This window comes from Manis pentadactyla, chromosome 7 (assembly GCF_030020395.1).
Source record: "Manis pentadactyla isolate mManPen7 chromosome 7, mManPen7.hap1, whole genome shotgun sequence".
Taxonomy (NCBI): domain Eukaryota; kingdom Metazoa; phylum Chordata; class Mammalia; order Pholidota; family Manidae; genus Manis; species Manis pentadactyla.
Window position 1 is genome coordinate 39,488,329 of NC_080025.1, and position 13,409 is coordinate 39,501,737.

General features: G+C 47.5%; 1 protein-coding gene across 2 annotated transcripts in view; it reads left to right on the forward strand.

The window, feature by feature from the left end:
* The first annotated feature begins 3,574 nt into the window (after positions 1–3,574).
* CCM2 (CCM2 scaffold protein) overlaps positions 3,575–13,409 on the forward strand; it is a 135,179-nt gene continuing 125,344 nt past the window's right edge. For both annotated transcript variants that reach the window (XM_036910321.2, XM_036910322.2), the window contains exon 1: positions 3,575–3,714. In XM_036910321.2, the coding sequence (XP_036766216.1) occupies positions 3,685–3,714 (30 nt within the window). In that variant the 5' untranslated portion in view covers positions 3,575–3,684. The remainder of the gene's footprint in view (positions 3,715–13,409) is intronic.

Consider the following 13,409-nt stretch of genomic DNA (forward strand, 5'->3'; position numbering starts at 1 on the left):
GTATAGGGGCAGAGCATGGAGTGCTCCACAACCTGGGGAGTGGGCTGCTCCTCCCCCTGAGGAGCCCAGTTGTTTCATTTTTATTTTCTTAATTACAGCTGGGTGGGTCTTTAAGACAGGAGACGGTAGTATCTCCAGCGGTGGCCTGGGTAGCAGATCTGCCAATGGCCCCGCCTCCCCGCCCCATCTCTGGGGCTAAAGGCACCACTCTTTCCTCCCCCTCCCCCAGGGCCTCGGGCAAGGCGGCTTTTTCTGCTGCCTCCCCGCTCACAGCTGCTAAGGAATTTTCAAGGAAGACTTGCCTTTTCAGTAACTGTCTCTGTTCACTAACCCTCTTGATAATCCTTTCTTCTGTATAACATTTTCCACTATCTTAATGAAAAGAGACCCTACAATGCCAGCCGCTACATGGCCCCCTAGGGTCTCCAGTCTTCCAACTCACGGAGGGCTAATTCTGCATCTTCCGGTGTTTCCACCCTTCCCCAGTTCTGGGGAAGGTCCCACGCCTCCAGGTGGTACTTTACCCTAGACCAATTCCCCACTAGGGGCTCCCAAATTGGAAGCCCCACAGCTGGGGGGATAATAACAGGTGAAGCTGCATACTCTGCTGCTGCATCCACTGGGGCCTCCCCACCATCCACAGGGTGGGTTCCGGGCAGCTCCCTACTGTCTCTAGGGGCAGCCCTCCCATAGGTTACACTCGTTACGACAGATTCCACGTTCAGAGGTAGTGCCGGTTGCGCCAGATGTAAGTCTGGGGAGAGGAAATCCCGGGGCTAATACCTCTAAAACTGAAATCAGTCAAAGGGAGAAATAAAGTTTAAAAGCCATTTTTTTTGCTTACAAACTGCAGTCTGTGGCCATCTCCTTCTACTGGAGCAGAAGCAAGCTAGGACCTCCCTTAACCTCTCAAGTTCAGATAAGCCCTCAGTTGCCCAGGTGATTACCCATTGATATGGAGATGAACCTTTCTCCACCCCTGAGAACCACCTGTTGATATGCAGTTGTACTAAAGCCAGGTGAGATATTCTGGAAATATTACAATTTTACCCACATCTGCCTCTGTATCTTTTCCATCTGGATGTTTACCTGTTGACTTTATCATACTGTTGTTGGGAAATAGGGTGATGCCCTCTTTGTCCTTAGGGAACTATCATGGCGCCAAAGGATGTGATTTTTAGTATGCTAATGAGCATGTAATGTTCTTCGAGGTGAAGTCAATTTCTCCATGTTGGAATCAGACAGTTTTGGCTGGTCAATTATATATTCTTACTCCCCACACCCAGGAAAACAGTTTACATGGAATGTTTAGAATGAAAACAGCAGCCAAATGTAAACAACAGAAGTCTCCTTTCCCCTCCCTGCTCGTGTCTGGTTCTCCACCTACTAAAACAAAAGTTTTTTATAATAAACTGGTAAACGGTAATTTCTTTTCCTGAATTCTGTGAGCTGCTCTAGCAAAACAATTGAACCTGAGTAGGGGGTTGTGGAAACCCAATTTATAGCAGGTAAGTGCGAGGCACAAGTGACTTGAGATTGGTTATCTGAAGTGGGGGTGGGGGCAGGGCAGTCTTGGTGGACTGAGGTTAGTAGGTAGCGTCAGAATTGAGTTAAAGTGTAGGACATCCAGCCTGGGCCACAGAATTGCATGGTGTGGAAGAATTCTCCACACAGGTGGTGTCAGAAGTGTGAGTCTGCCAATATTGTGAGAGTAAAGGAGAAACACAAGGGAGTAAGCTTTTCCTAAACAACAGGTTAAGGGAAGTTTTAGTAGTGTTATTTCCCATATTGCTGAGTGGCAAACATGGAAAGGTACATTATGGAAGACCAAAATATCAGGCTCTGTTCTGTGAACTACCGAATGCATCACATTATTTGTGTCTGTAAATATGTCAAGATGAATTACTGCAGAAGGTAGGCTGAAAAATCATTTCCTGCACCTCTGCTTTGTGTGCTGATGGGCATGGACTACCCACTCTAGGGAACAACTATTTCTTCGGTATCTGTATCAAATAGGGTCCAATTAGAAGACAGGATCATGGTACAGCAAAGGCTTAATATAAAGAATTATTAAGTATAATGGGATTGGGTAACAAGGGATTGGGTAGTAAGGGTAAAAAGAACTCTGAAGAATACAAGAACAGTAGCTCAAAGGAGCAGATACTATTCTGAGGGCCGAGAAAAAGCTCCCAACGAAGAAAACCCTCTCACCCCCAGAGCTGAGATCCAACTTTGTTGGAGAGAGCATAGCTACAGCTCACTGAATGGAAGTGAACTCGCAGGAGGTCCAGTCCCTTGAGTGCAAGAAAAGCTGTTCGAGGGGAGCAGTCTTACCGGGAGCTGAAGGCAAATTCTGGCGCGCTAAGACCCCAGGTCGCCCACCCCTTAAGATCCAATCACCAAGGCAGAACACACCCTACCCCCTACTCCTTAAAAACGCGCTTTCTCACCCACAAGCTGCTGCTCCCTCTCTCTGGGGGCATTCATTTTCTCTTCCAGATAATATCTCTTGCGTGGGCCCGTGTCTCCTGAGTCATTCTGGGGTAAGGAGGGTCGCGGCGAGATACCCTTTCAGGACCACTCGAGTATAAAGCTACCCAAAGTAGGGGCTGGGGGCATCCGCTAGCTGCAGGTCCTATCGGCAGCCGTGCACTGGAGAACCAGGTGGGGCAGAGAGCCGGCAGCGCTAGAAGCTTGCCTGCACGTGGGGCAACTGGTGCTGTCGAGGCCTAGTGCTGCAGGAGCTGCCAGGGGAGGCCCCAGCCCAGCAGCAAAGCCCCTCCTCCTGCACCGCCTCCCTGCAGCTTCCACCTGCACAACTGGACAAGACACCCGCAGAGGAGAGCTCAATACCCGGTTCAACCCCGCAGGGGAGCAGGAGCTGAGGCTGTAAGCTGCAAGTGGCTCAGGGTCCCGTACCTCCACAAGCAGTTGAGCTGAATACTGCTTTTCCGCTATCCGTTTACTTTTCCGCCTTACCTTAGGCCCCACCCTTCAGACCCGCCCACCAAGCCGGCCCACCCCAGCAGGCCCCGCCTTCTCCTGCCACTCTCATCCCCACTTCCTCACAGGCCCCGCCTCTCCCTCCTCCCAACCCGCGCTCAAAGATAGCCCCTCACGTCAGGTTCTCCCTCCCTACACCGTGGGCCCTGCACCTCCCCTCCTCGTCCTCACGTTTCCACTGCCCCCGCCCCTTCACTCCGGCCCACCTCTTTCCCGCAGGCCCCGCCCTGTGCACCTCATCGGCCCGAAAGGGGCCTCTCTGTGCGCGAGGCAGGTTGGGAAGTTGGCTAAAGATGGCGGCAGAATTGAAAAGCCCGAGGCGCGCCCCCGTCCCTGAAGGACAGGGGCGGGCTTGGGGCGGGGCAGGTGCGCTCCCGCCCACTTTGAGGGGCGTGGGCCGGCCGTGGGAGCGACAGGCTCGCTTGTCGCCCCGGGGTTGGGGCATGGGGTTGGGCGTGGCGTGGGGCGGGACTTGGGGCGGGCGGTGCCCTCGGCCCGGAAGTGCGGGCGCGGTGCGGGCTCGGGCGCGGACGGCCCCTGGCGGCCGCTAGAGGAGACTGCGGCCGGGAGGGCGGGTAGGCGGCGCAGGAGCGGCAGCGGCTGCGGGTCGGGCGGGCATGTAGTGGGTGCGGGCGGAGCGGGCCTCCCGGGGCGGGCCGGACCGCGGGGGCTCGTGGCGACATGGAGGAGGAGGGCAAGAAGGGCAAGAAGGTGAGCGTCCGCGGGCGTGTCCTTCGGAGCAGGCGCGGACCGGGGGCCGGGGCTCGGGGGACAGGCATGGGTCCCTCGGGCCGGCCTTAGGGTCTGCTGGTGCGGGCTTGGGCGGTCGGGTTGGGAGGTTTGAGTTGTGAGGTCAGCGTGGGGGAGTTAGGGGACGCTTACGATTGGATGTGAGAGTGGCGGGCAGGGCAGCGCACGGTCAGGCCCGGGAAAGGGCTGTCTGTCTCCGAGGATCTGGACAATGGGGTTAGGTGGTCTAGGCTGGCCCGCCGCGGCGGGGGAGGAAGGAGCCGCGCCTTTCCGCCCCTTCCGGTCAGCGCCTCTCCCCCAAACCAGGCTCTCCACATGGCCTTCCCCGCGGGCAGTGACCAGGGCTGCAGAGGAGCCGGCCCTGATTTGGGGCCAGAAAATTTTCCAGGGTTGCTGTCTTAGAGGCGGTGGGGTATGAGCTTAATGTGGAAATATTTGCTGCTCAGTTGACTTCAATTTTTTGATACCAAGGAAAAGCAAAATCTGTGCCTCACGGTGTAGTCTATTCACGTTTGAGTTCTGCTTTACTTAATACCAGCTGAGTGATTTCAGTGGCGTTACATTTAGCACTTGGATTTCGGACATTTCAAGAGGTTCCCTTAGTTTATGTCGTTTTAAAAATGTGGCTTTAATTGTAGGCCAGTGTATCTAATAAACTCACCATTTTAAGGAGACTGAAATAACCAACTGGATAAGCTTGGTTACTTGGTTACTATTAAAATGAAAAATGGGTTTCAGTGATGTAGTATCTTTTTCAAATACAGGCTTTGTAATGTGTTTTACCTGTCATTTTCGTTTTAATAAACGTGCGCACTTTTATGCACGAGTTTAAAACGGACCTTGATAAGTCCTCTTATTTTACCACCGTCTTTCAGAGCCAGCTGTGTGCTTCAATTAAGGTTACTCATCACCTTGTTGTACAAGATGCCCCATTTTAAAAAGGTGTACTTGAAATTGATTGTAGCCAGGTGTTCTTCAGGGGATTGTCTGGTGCTGCTTCTCTCTTTACTCATTATTTTGTTACTTCATGAACACACATGTCTAATTTAAGAGCAGTATCAGTAGCAGTTACCTGCGAAGATAGTTTAAGTCTGGAAAACAGCCCAAGAAAGGGTTTCAGCCTGCAAGCATTAGACCGCAGAGGGATGCTGCCCACCCTAAAGAGGAAAGCTGAGTTTACTGTTTCTCCAGAAGAAATCAGTCAGTTCTATCCTTCAGTCTTGCAGTAGGAAATGGCCTATCTCCTGCACCCTGGGCTTCCAGCTTTCTGTAGAGTAGCCCCAGGAAGGCACCGGTTCTGGACACATGCATCTTCCACAGTCAGGCCAGAAGGTGTCTGCTAAGAAGAGTCTCTCCTTTTGGGGGGTGCTGACCTGTCTGTGATGGGGAAGGTTGAGGTTGACTGAATTCTTACTACCAGCTTTGGTAAAAACATAAAAGCATTCAGCAGCATGGAGAGAGAGAAACAGTAAGACATTCTCGAGCTTTTGGAAGAGAAGTGAAAAACCAATAAAACTCAAAAATTTTAGAGCTGGGGACAATGGGAAGATTTAGGCATAGAGAAGTTGTTAATGATGAATTTTACTGTGTCCTTTAGGGGAGATAATCAGTTGTTACATAGGTGCCTAAGGATGGAGGTTCGCTTTTTTGATTGGAGCGCTGCTGCCCTAGCTCCTTTTCCCACAGGCAGGCTCAGGCTGGACAGAGCACTTGTGGCATGAACTCCTGTCCAGGCCACTACTTTAGCACACTTTACCTCTCGCTCTCTGCTAATCCTGAGCCGGCAGAACCTTCCAGCTCTACTCCCTCATTCAAGGTGGGGTCACTTCCAACTAATGAAACTTAGTGTTTAAGTTGTTCTCTTTGTGAACTTAACCAGAGATACCTGTTTTAAAATTTGTATACAAGTTCAAGGTAAAACAGCTTAAGTAAAGAATTTATAGTTTTATCAAAGTCATTTGGAAATTTAAACTCTCTTTACCAGTTAGCTCCCTCAAAAATGCAGTTTTAAACCTTTAAAAATGTGCACTGGTAGGCTTTGTCAGGTCTTGAGACACTCAGGGTTTTGTCAAGCAGTTATTCAGTCTTGTTCTAAAGTGGCCTGTTTCCTCAGGACAGGAATCAAGTGAGCTGCCAGAGAACCAGTAGACCAGAGTGGGTTTCATATAAAGTGGCCCCAGATACAGGCTCCTTTCTTATGCTTCCATGGCACATACAATGAGGGTGACTTGAGCCCTTATAATGGCCTATGGAAGCCACCAGGGATGTGGGAGCTGCTAATGGGGGGAGATGAGTAAGTCTTGGAGCTACTGAGGGATGAACATGTGGTTGGAGAAGTCCACTGGTTGCTAAAGATGTGGAGCCTGGGAGTAGGAATGACCACTGGGTTCACTCTCCTGCCCTGATATACCTTTCAGACCACCAGTCTTGATTTGGGGGTTTGGAGAATAAGGCTTTCTCCTTACATAATGGACTCAGGTTTCATGTATTTCAACACTATTCTGTCAGGATGTGATTTCTTTCTGTAGGAAACTTTGATGTACACTTGAGTTGAATTGTGTGCATTTTTATAAAATCACTTGACTCAGATGAGGATCACAACCCGTGGGAGGTCACTATGGGGCCTCAACCCTCTTTGGGTCCCAGCTTCTGCTGATATGTTATAGGTTATAGGTTTCACCACCAGTCACCATGATTTCAGCCATAATAAGATTAAATAGCTTTATGTTGGTTTATTTTCTTTAAGTGAGAATAAAAAGACCTGGATATTCAATGATGATGAATTATTATCAGCTTTGTTGGGTGTAATATTTGTTTTTTGTCAAGTTCTGATCTGATAGACACATGTACTGAGATGTTTATAGGTGAAGTGATATGGTTTACTCAAACTAGAAAAAAAAGGAGGTGATACCTGAATGCTTTGGCAATGGGTATTCATTATTCATTATTCTGTCTAGTGGATTTTTGAGAGTTTCCATAGAAAAAATGGGGAGTGAAAGACGCCCCTGGTTATGTGCCCTGGTGGTTAGCTCCTGTACCTCCTGAATCATTCATTGCTCAGCCAGTGTCCTTGGGGAACGGAAAGTTGAGCGGCCAGCACCTGTATACCTCTGTAAGTCTGCTGTGGGCAGCCATCCCTTCCCCATAGGTGTGCACATGCATGTGTAAATATTTGTGTAGCTGAAATGAAAGTTTAAAGAAATGGTTTTCTTATTCTTTTTTTCCATTGAAAAATTGTCAAGACCTGCTAAATTGCTTTTGGAACTAAATTGATTCAAGAGCTGTCACAGCTGTGATGTGGGTGAACAGGTGCATGTGGGCGCTGTGCCTTGTTTCATCTTTCCTCTAAGATAGTTGTCACGGTGCTTCCTGGGCGGCAACATGGTGCCCTGAGGTGCAGGGCTGAGAAGACCAGGGCAGGAGGTGCCTGGTATAGAGATCAAAGGTCAGGTGTCCTGTGGACGAGTCCAGCATAACCTGCAAATGTGAGGCTTATTCCTCTCTGGTTTGGAGAGTTGCCATTTACATTGTTTTGTGTTTATTAATTTGTAATGTAAGAAACAGTAGAGTCCTTGTTTTCTTCAGTCAGATTCTAGAACTGTTATGATTTAGAATCAGAAAGTGTACAGGAGGCATACAGTACATCTCTGTCACTGCTCTGAGCACCAATGGAGGGGAGGAGTGTACAGGGAAATGTCTCTCTGGGTACCAAGCTGCAGTGGGGCTGCTCTGAGATGAGAGGGCTGTCAGCGTCCCACCATGAGGTCAGGTTGGCCACCTTTGGTACCCAGTGGGGTTGGTTGCCACAGATAACTGCTGACCTTACATTTTTCATTTTGTCAGCAACAGCCCAACTGTCCTTGTCACCACTCTGCATTGGGAGTTAACAGGCACAGTTAGGTACTGTAGATTTAGCTGATGAGCATGAAATCATCCTGTTTATTTATTTGAGTGCCTACTGCATGCTTAGTACAGTGAGAAGAAGGGTGAGAACTCTGTTTTGTTTGGAGAGAAAGCTGCTCACGTAACGTTAAGAGAACGAGAGGGCCAGTGTCAGCATCCCAGGAGAGACGTGAGTGGCCTCCACTGATTCCCCTGGGGCCATGTGCATGCCCTTAAGCAGCAGGGGAGGCAGGGGCTGTAGCCAGAGTCCAGGAGGGCCTGGGCCTGGGTGGGCGTGCGTGCAGCTTTGGTACCGTGTGCAGATGAAGCCACGGGAGGCGTTCCTTTATCCCTGTAAGAACTGTTCTTTGGCCCTGACTGTGTGCCAGGTGTAGATGGCGGGGAGACAGATGGGCTGTGTGGCTGTGGAGCCTGAAGCTGAGCCCAGAGGGCTGTGAGAAAGTGTGCTTTGACTAGTGTACCTTAGAAAACCTTCCTGTTATGAAGACGTCCAGTTCAAGTGTAGAGAAAATTGGGTAACGAAGCCCCAATGCCCAACTTGAGACATTGCAGGACATCTTGTTCCCAAGGTCACGTACCTCATCCAGCCCTGCTCCCCAGGTGACATGGGCCGACATATCACCCCGCCAGATTCACATGATGAAGCCCTAACACCTCAGAATGGGTCTGTGTGGAGGCAGGGCTTTCAGAAGTGATTAAGGTAAAATGAGGTGGTATTGCTGGGTGCTGATCCCATGTGACCAGTGTCCTCATAAGAAGAGGAGATGAGGACCCAGACGCACAGAGGGACCACGTGAGGCACAGGAGGAAATCGCATTTACACGCATAGGAGGAGCCTCAGGAGGACCTGCCCAGCCACACTGTGACCTCAGATGTCCAGGCCCAGGAGGGCCCAGTGTCTGTGGTTTAAGCCATCCTGTCTGTGAATCTGTGATGTGTGTAAGGCAGCGTAAGACAGCAGGTTATTTCACAGCAAACCGGAGATGTCAGGGTGATGGGGCAGGGGTTCCAGGCAGGGGCCGTGTTGGCAGGACTTGGTCCTCCTGAAGGCCTGGTCCGTGCTGTCTCAGACGTGGGTGAGCTGCTCCAAGCAGCAGGTGGGCTCCCAGCGCTCCCTGTGGTTCCCAGGCGGAGCCTCCCTGCCGTGGTGTGGCCCTCTAGGCCTTGCTTCCGGCCTGGGAGTGGGCGGGTGGCAGGTTCATTCCGCAGGCCCAGGATGGAGGCTGTTCTTCACGGGATGCCCTGTGTCCATGGGGCACAGGTGCGGGAGTTTAGATTTGGATTCACCAATTTAGTAGTAGAAATAAAAAGGAAAAATTTTCCTTCGTTCTGTGCCAGTGCCGAAAATGTAACAGTTTTTCCTTCTTCGTGGCCTGAACAGTAGCAGTTTTTGCTGGATTGTGTTAAGAAGTAGGCCATTTGATTGTGGGCATTAGACGCATGCAATGGAAATAACTGCCTTTGGTAAGTGCAGTAGGAAGTTGGAATTTGGGCTTTTGTCTGAGGCTTAGGAGGGTGAACTGCAGTGTATACCTTGTAACCCAGGAGGTGGAACTAATAGTTGCATTCTGGAAGGGAGAGAAAAATGTCCAGTCTGACTCTGATGTGTTACTGTTTTTAAGGAAAACCTGGTGTGGGTGTCCCTTGGGGTGCTATTTGACCTATGTTGTTATTTGTGACTCTGAGAAGAAAAAGGGAGAAACTTTTATTTATTGGAATCGTCATTATCCACCGTGCAGTTTAAATTCCACGTAGTTGCCCTGGAGTCAGATAGTTACCACTGACTGTGCAGTCAGGTGTGGCTCAGAGTGTCCCATTTTCCCCTTGCTGTTTACATGGTGGGGAGTCAGTACTTTAATGCCCTGAGTAGACCTAAATGTCAAGTATATCATCCCACATGTCACGGGTCAGGAGATGTTCTGGGTCTGCCTTTGTCTGTTTTATTACTGCCAGTGTCCCTCTGAAAAACTTCAGTGTTTTGTGTTCTGAGGTATACATGATAGCCAGAGCAGACCTGCCTGTCCGCCGGCGTCAGGCGTGTTTCAGGCTCTGTTTGGAGGCTCTTTGCCCCTAATACTGAATCTTCAGCCCCCTCCTTAGAGGAGCAGGGTGTAGCCACTGTCAGCTTTGTCCAGCCCTTTCTCCTGCATTTTACCATGAAAAATTTTGAATACACTGAAAGAATTTTATGGAAAAGTCCCCCACTCCAGCTGTGCTTGTTTTACCCCATATCTGCTCATCTCTTCATCCCTCTACCAATCCATCAGCCGACTTTATTTTTCTGATGCATTTCAGAGTAAATTAGATATTTGTTCACTTTGATCTAAACATTTCAGCTTACAAGTTTCTTCTGCTGTAAAATTTATATACAGTGAAATGTATACATCTTAAATGTACATGAGCTGAATTTTGACAGTTGCGTACACCTCTGCAACCTGAGCCCCTGCCAAGAACAAGAGCATTCCCATCGCTCAGGAAGTGACCTTCTGCCTCTTGCAAAGTCCCTCCTTGAAGCAACCGAGTTCTGATTTTTCCGCTGTAGGTTAGTTCTGCCTGGATTAGTTCTGTGTGTTCTAGAACTTCATATGAATGGATTCATACAGTGTATGTCTTTTCATGCTAGGATCCCTTTACTCAGCAAGGTGTTTCAGAGGTTCATCTTTAATGTTGCATGTGTCAGTCACTGCTGAGTGACACCCTGTGTGTGCACATACCACAGCTTGTCTGCCATTCACCTGTTGTCACATGTTTGGGTTCCTTCCAGTTTGGGTGGTTATGAAAAGCCACTGTGAACATTTTTGTGAATGAGTCATTGCATGGACACATGTTGTCATTCCTAAGAATGGAATTGCCAAGTTCTATGGTAACTGTTTTTAACTTTGTAAGATGCTGCTAGACTGAGCCCCTCCTGCGTTTCCTCCACCAGTTCTGTCCTTGGGGGGTTGAAAGCTGAGTGTTTTGGTTTGCTTCTCCCTGTAGGTCTCTTAGACTTTGCATTGTGAACTTTTAGCTCCGTTCATAAGTACACACACTCCTAAGATCATTAGGGCTTGTTGGAGTGACTCTTGATGCTTGGACCGCTGATACGTGTGCCGCTCTTTCTTGCTTTGAAGTCTGCTGTGTCAGATGTCAGCATTCACACCAGCTTGCTTATGCTGCATGTCTGCATGTGGTGTCTTCTAGCATGGCTGTAGCTTTGGGTTGAAACTGTATCTTTTATAAACTGCATATTGCTTATGTGGTTGTTATATCTTTCTTTTTTGGTGTAATTCCATCAATATATTTAATATAATTATTGTTGCAGTTGTGTTTGTGTACCATTGTCCTGTTTGTCTTCTATTTCTGCTCTTTGCGCTTTGTTCCCATGTTCCTCCTTTCTGTCTTCTTTGGGCTGAGCATTTTCAGTGTTCTGTTCTATTGCTCATGTTCCTTGGCTCCATCTCCTCTGGGGGTTACAGTACGTGTCCACAGCTTGTCTGGCTGCCATAAGTTACTTTCTTGTCTGTTGTAAGAACCTTTCAGCAGTATTGTCCATTTATACTTCCTCCTGTCATTTGCATGACTTCGGACACACATTTTATTTCTTAAAATATTGTAAATCCACTTGTTTTACAACAGTTGATTTTTTAAATCTTTTATATTGAAATAAATTTAACAGAAAAGTTGCAGAAGTAGTACACATACACTTTTCACCCAGCCCTTACACACTTTCCACTCAGATTCCTCAATTGTTAACATTCCTGAACCATTTAAGAATAAATTGCAGACATCATGCCCCATGACCTTTTATCCTCAGTGTGTATTTCTAAGTATACTCCAACTTTACCTCAGCAATCAGAAAATTAAAAATCCAGTATTACCTCTAATTCATGGGCCCCACTCAGACTGGCTGATGGATGCCAATTTGCCCTATTTTTTTGTGATGCGGACTTGCCAGGTTTCTGCAGCTGAAAGTTCTTATTTATTCCTCTTTTACTCGCATTATTAATCCTTTACCGTCCTTATTTTGAAGCTCAAATTGTGCCAAACTCGGTGAGTAGGAGATACTTTAAGCTGGCTCTGGTGTCTTTTTATTTTTAACTGTGGTAAAAAACAACAACAACAACCCATAACATACAATTTACCATCTTAACCATTTTCAAGTGTACAGTTCAGTCATGCCAAGTACATTCACATTGTTTTGTGTCTGGTGTCTTTTGACAGCTCTTTTGATGTTCTTTGAGCTCTTGCTTATGTTTGCTAAAACATTCCAGGTACACCTGAGACTTTGCTGTCCCAGCCTTGAGCCAGACATTTGTCTGGGGAGCCCTAGTTGCTTTCATTGGCAGTGGTGTTTGGAAACCAAGGTCTGACCAGTGGACAAGCTCCTATCTACTCAGGGGCTGTTATGTCCAGGCCCTGGAGTTCATCAGCCTGCTCTCTGACAGTGTTGTTCTAATACAAGCTACTTTTCTATTATGGAACCTCTTTTGGGGTCTTGGTTTTTTTTTTTAATCATTAATACTCAATTACATGAGCAACACTGTGGTTACTAGATTCCCCCCGTTATCAAGTCCCCACCACATACCCCATTACAGTCACCATCCATCAGTGTAGTAAGATGCTATAGAAGCACTGCTTGTCTTCTCTGTGCTATACTGCCTTCCCTGTGACCCCTGTTACATTATAAGTGCTAATCGTAATGCCCCCTATTCCCCTTATCCCTGCCTTGCCACCCACCCTCCCCAGTCCCTTTCCCTTTGGCAACTGTTAGTCCATTCTTGGGTTCTGTGATTCTGCTGCTCTTTTCTTCCTTCACTTTTTGCTTTGTTCTTATGCTCCACAGATGAGTGAAATCATTTTGTACTTGTCTTTCTCCACCTCGCTTATTTCACTGAGCATAATACCCTCTAGCTCCATCTATGTTGTTGCAAATGGTAGGATTTGTTTTCTTCTTATTGCTGAATAATATTCCATTGTGTATATGTACCACATCTTCTTTATCCATTCATCTACTGATGGACACTTAGGTTGCTTCCATTTCTTGGCTTTTGTAAATAGTGCTGCGATAAACAGGGGTGCATATGTCTTTTTGAGACTGGGAGACTGCATTCTAAGGGTAAATTCCCAGGAGTGGAAGTCCTGGGTCAAATGCAATTTCTATTTGTAGTTTTTTGAGGAACCTCTATACTGCTTTCTACAATAGTTGAACTAGCTTACATTCCCACCCAGCAGTGTAGGAGGGTTCCCCTTTCTCCACATCCTTGCCAGCATTTGTTGTTCTTAGTCTTTTCAATGCTGGCCATCATAACAGGTGATATCTCATTGTGGTGTTAATTTGCATTTCCCTGATAATTAGCGATGTGGAGCACCTTTTCATGTGCCTGTTGGCCTTCTGAATTTCATCTTTGGAGAATTGTCTGTTTAAATCCTCTACCCATTTTTTAATAGGGTTATTTGCTTTTTGAGTGTTGAGGCATATGACTTCTTTATATATTTTGGATGTTAACCCCTTGTCAGATATGTCATTTACAAATATATTCTCCCATACTGTAGAATGCCTTTTTGTTCTGCTGACAGTGTCCTTTGCTGTACAGAAGCTTTTTAGTATGACGTAGTCCCATTTGTTCATTTTTTATTTTGTTTCCCTTGCCTGAGGAGAAGCATTCAGGAAAAAGTTGCTCGTGTTTATATTCAAGAGATTTTTGCCTATGTTTCTTTCTAAGAGTTTTATGGTTCCATGACTTTCATTCAGGTCTTTGATCCATTTTGAG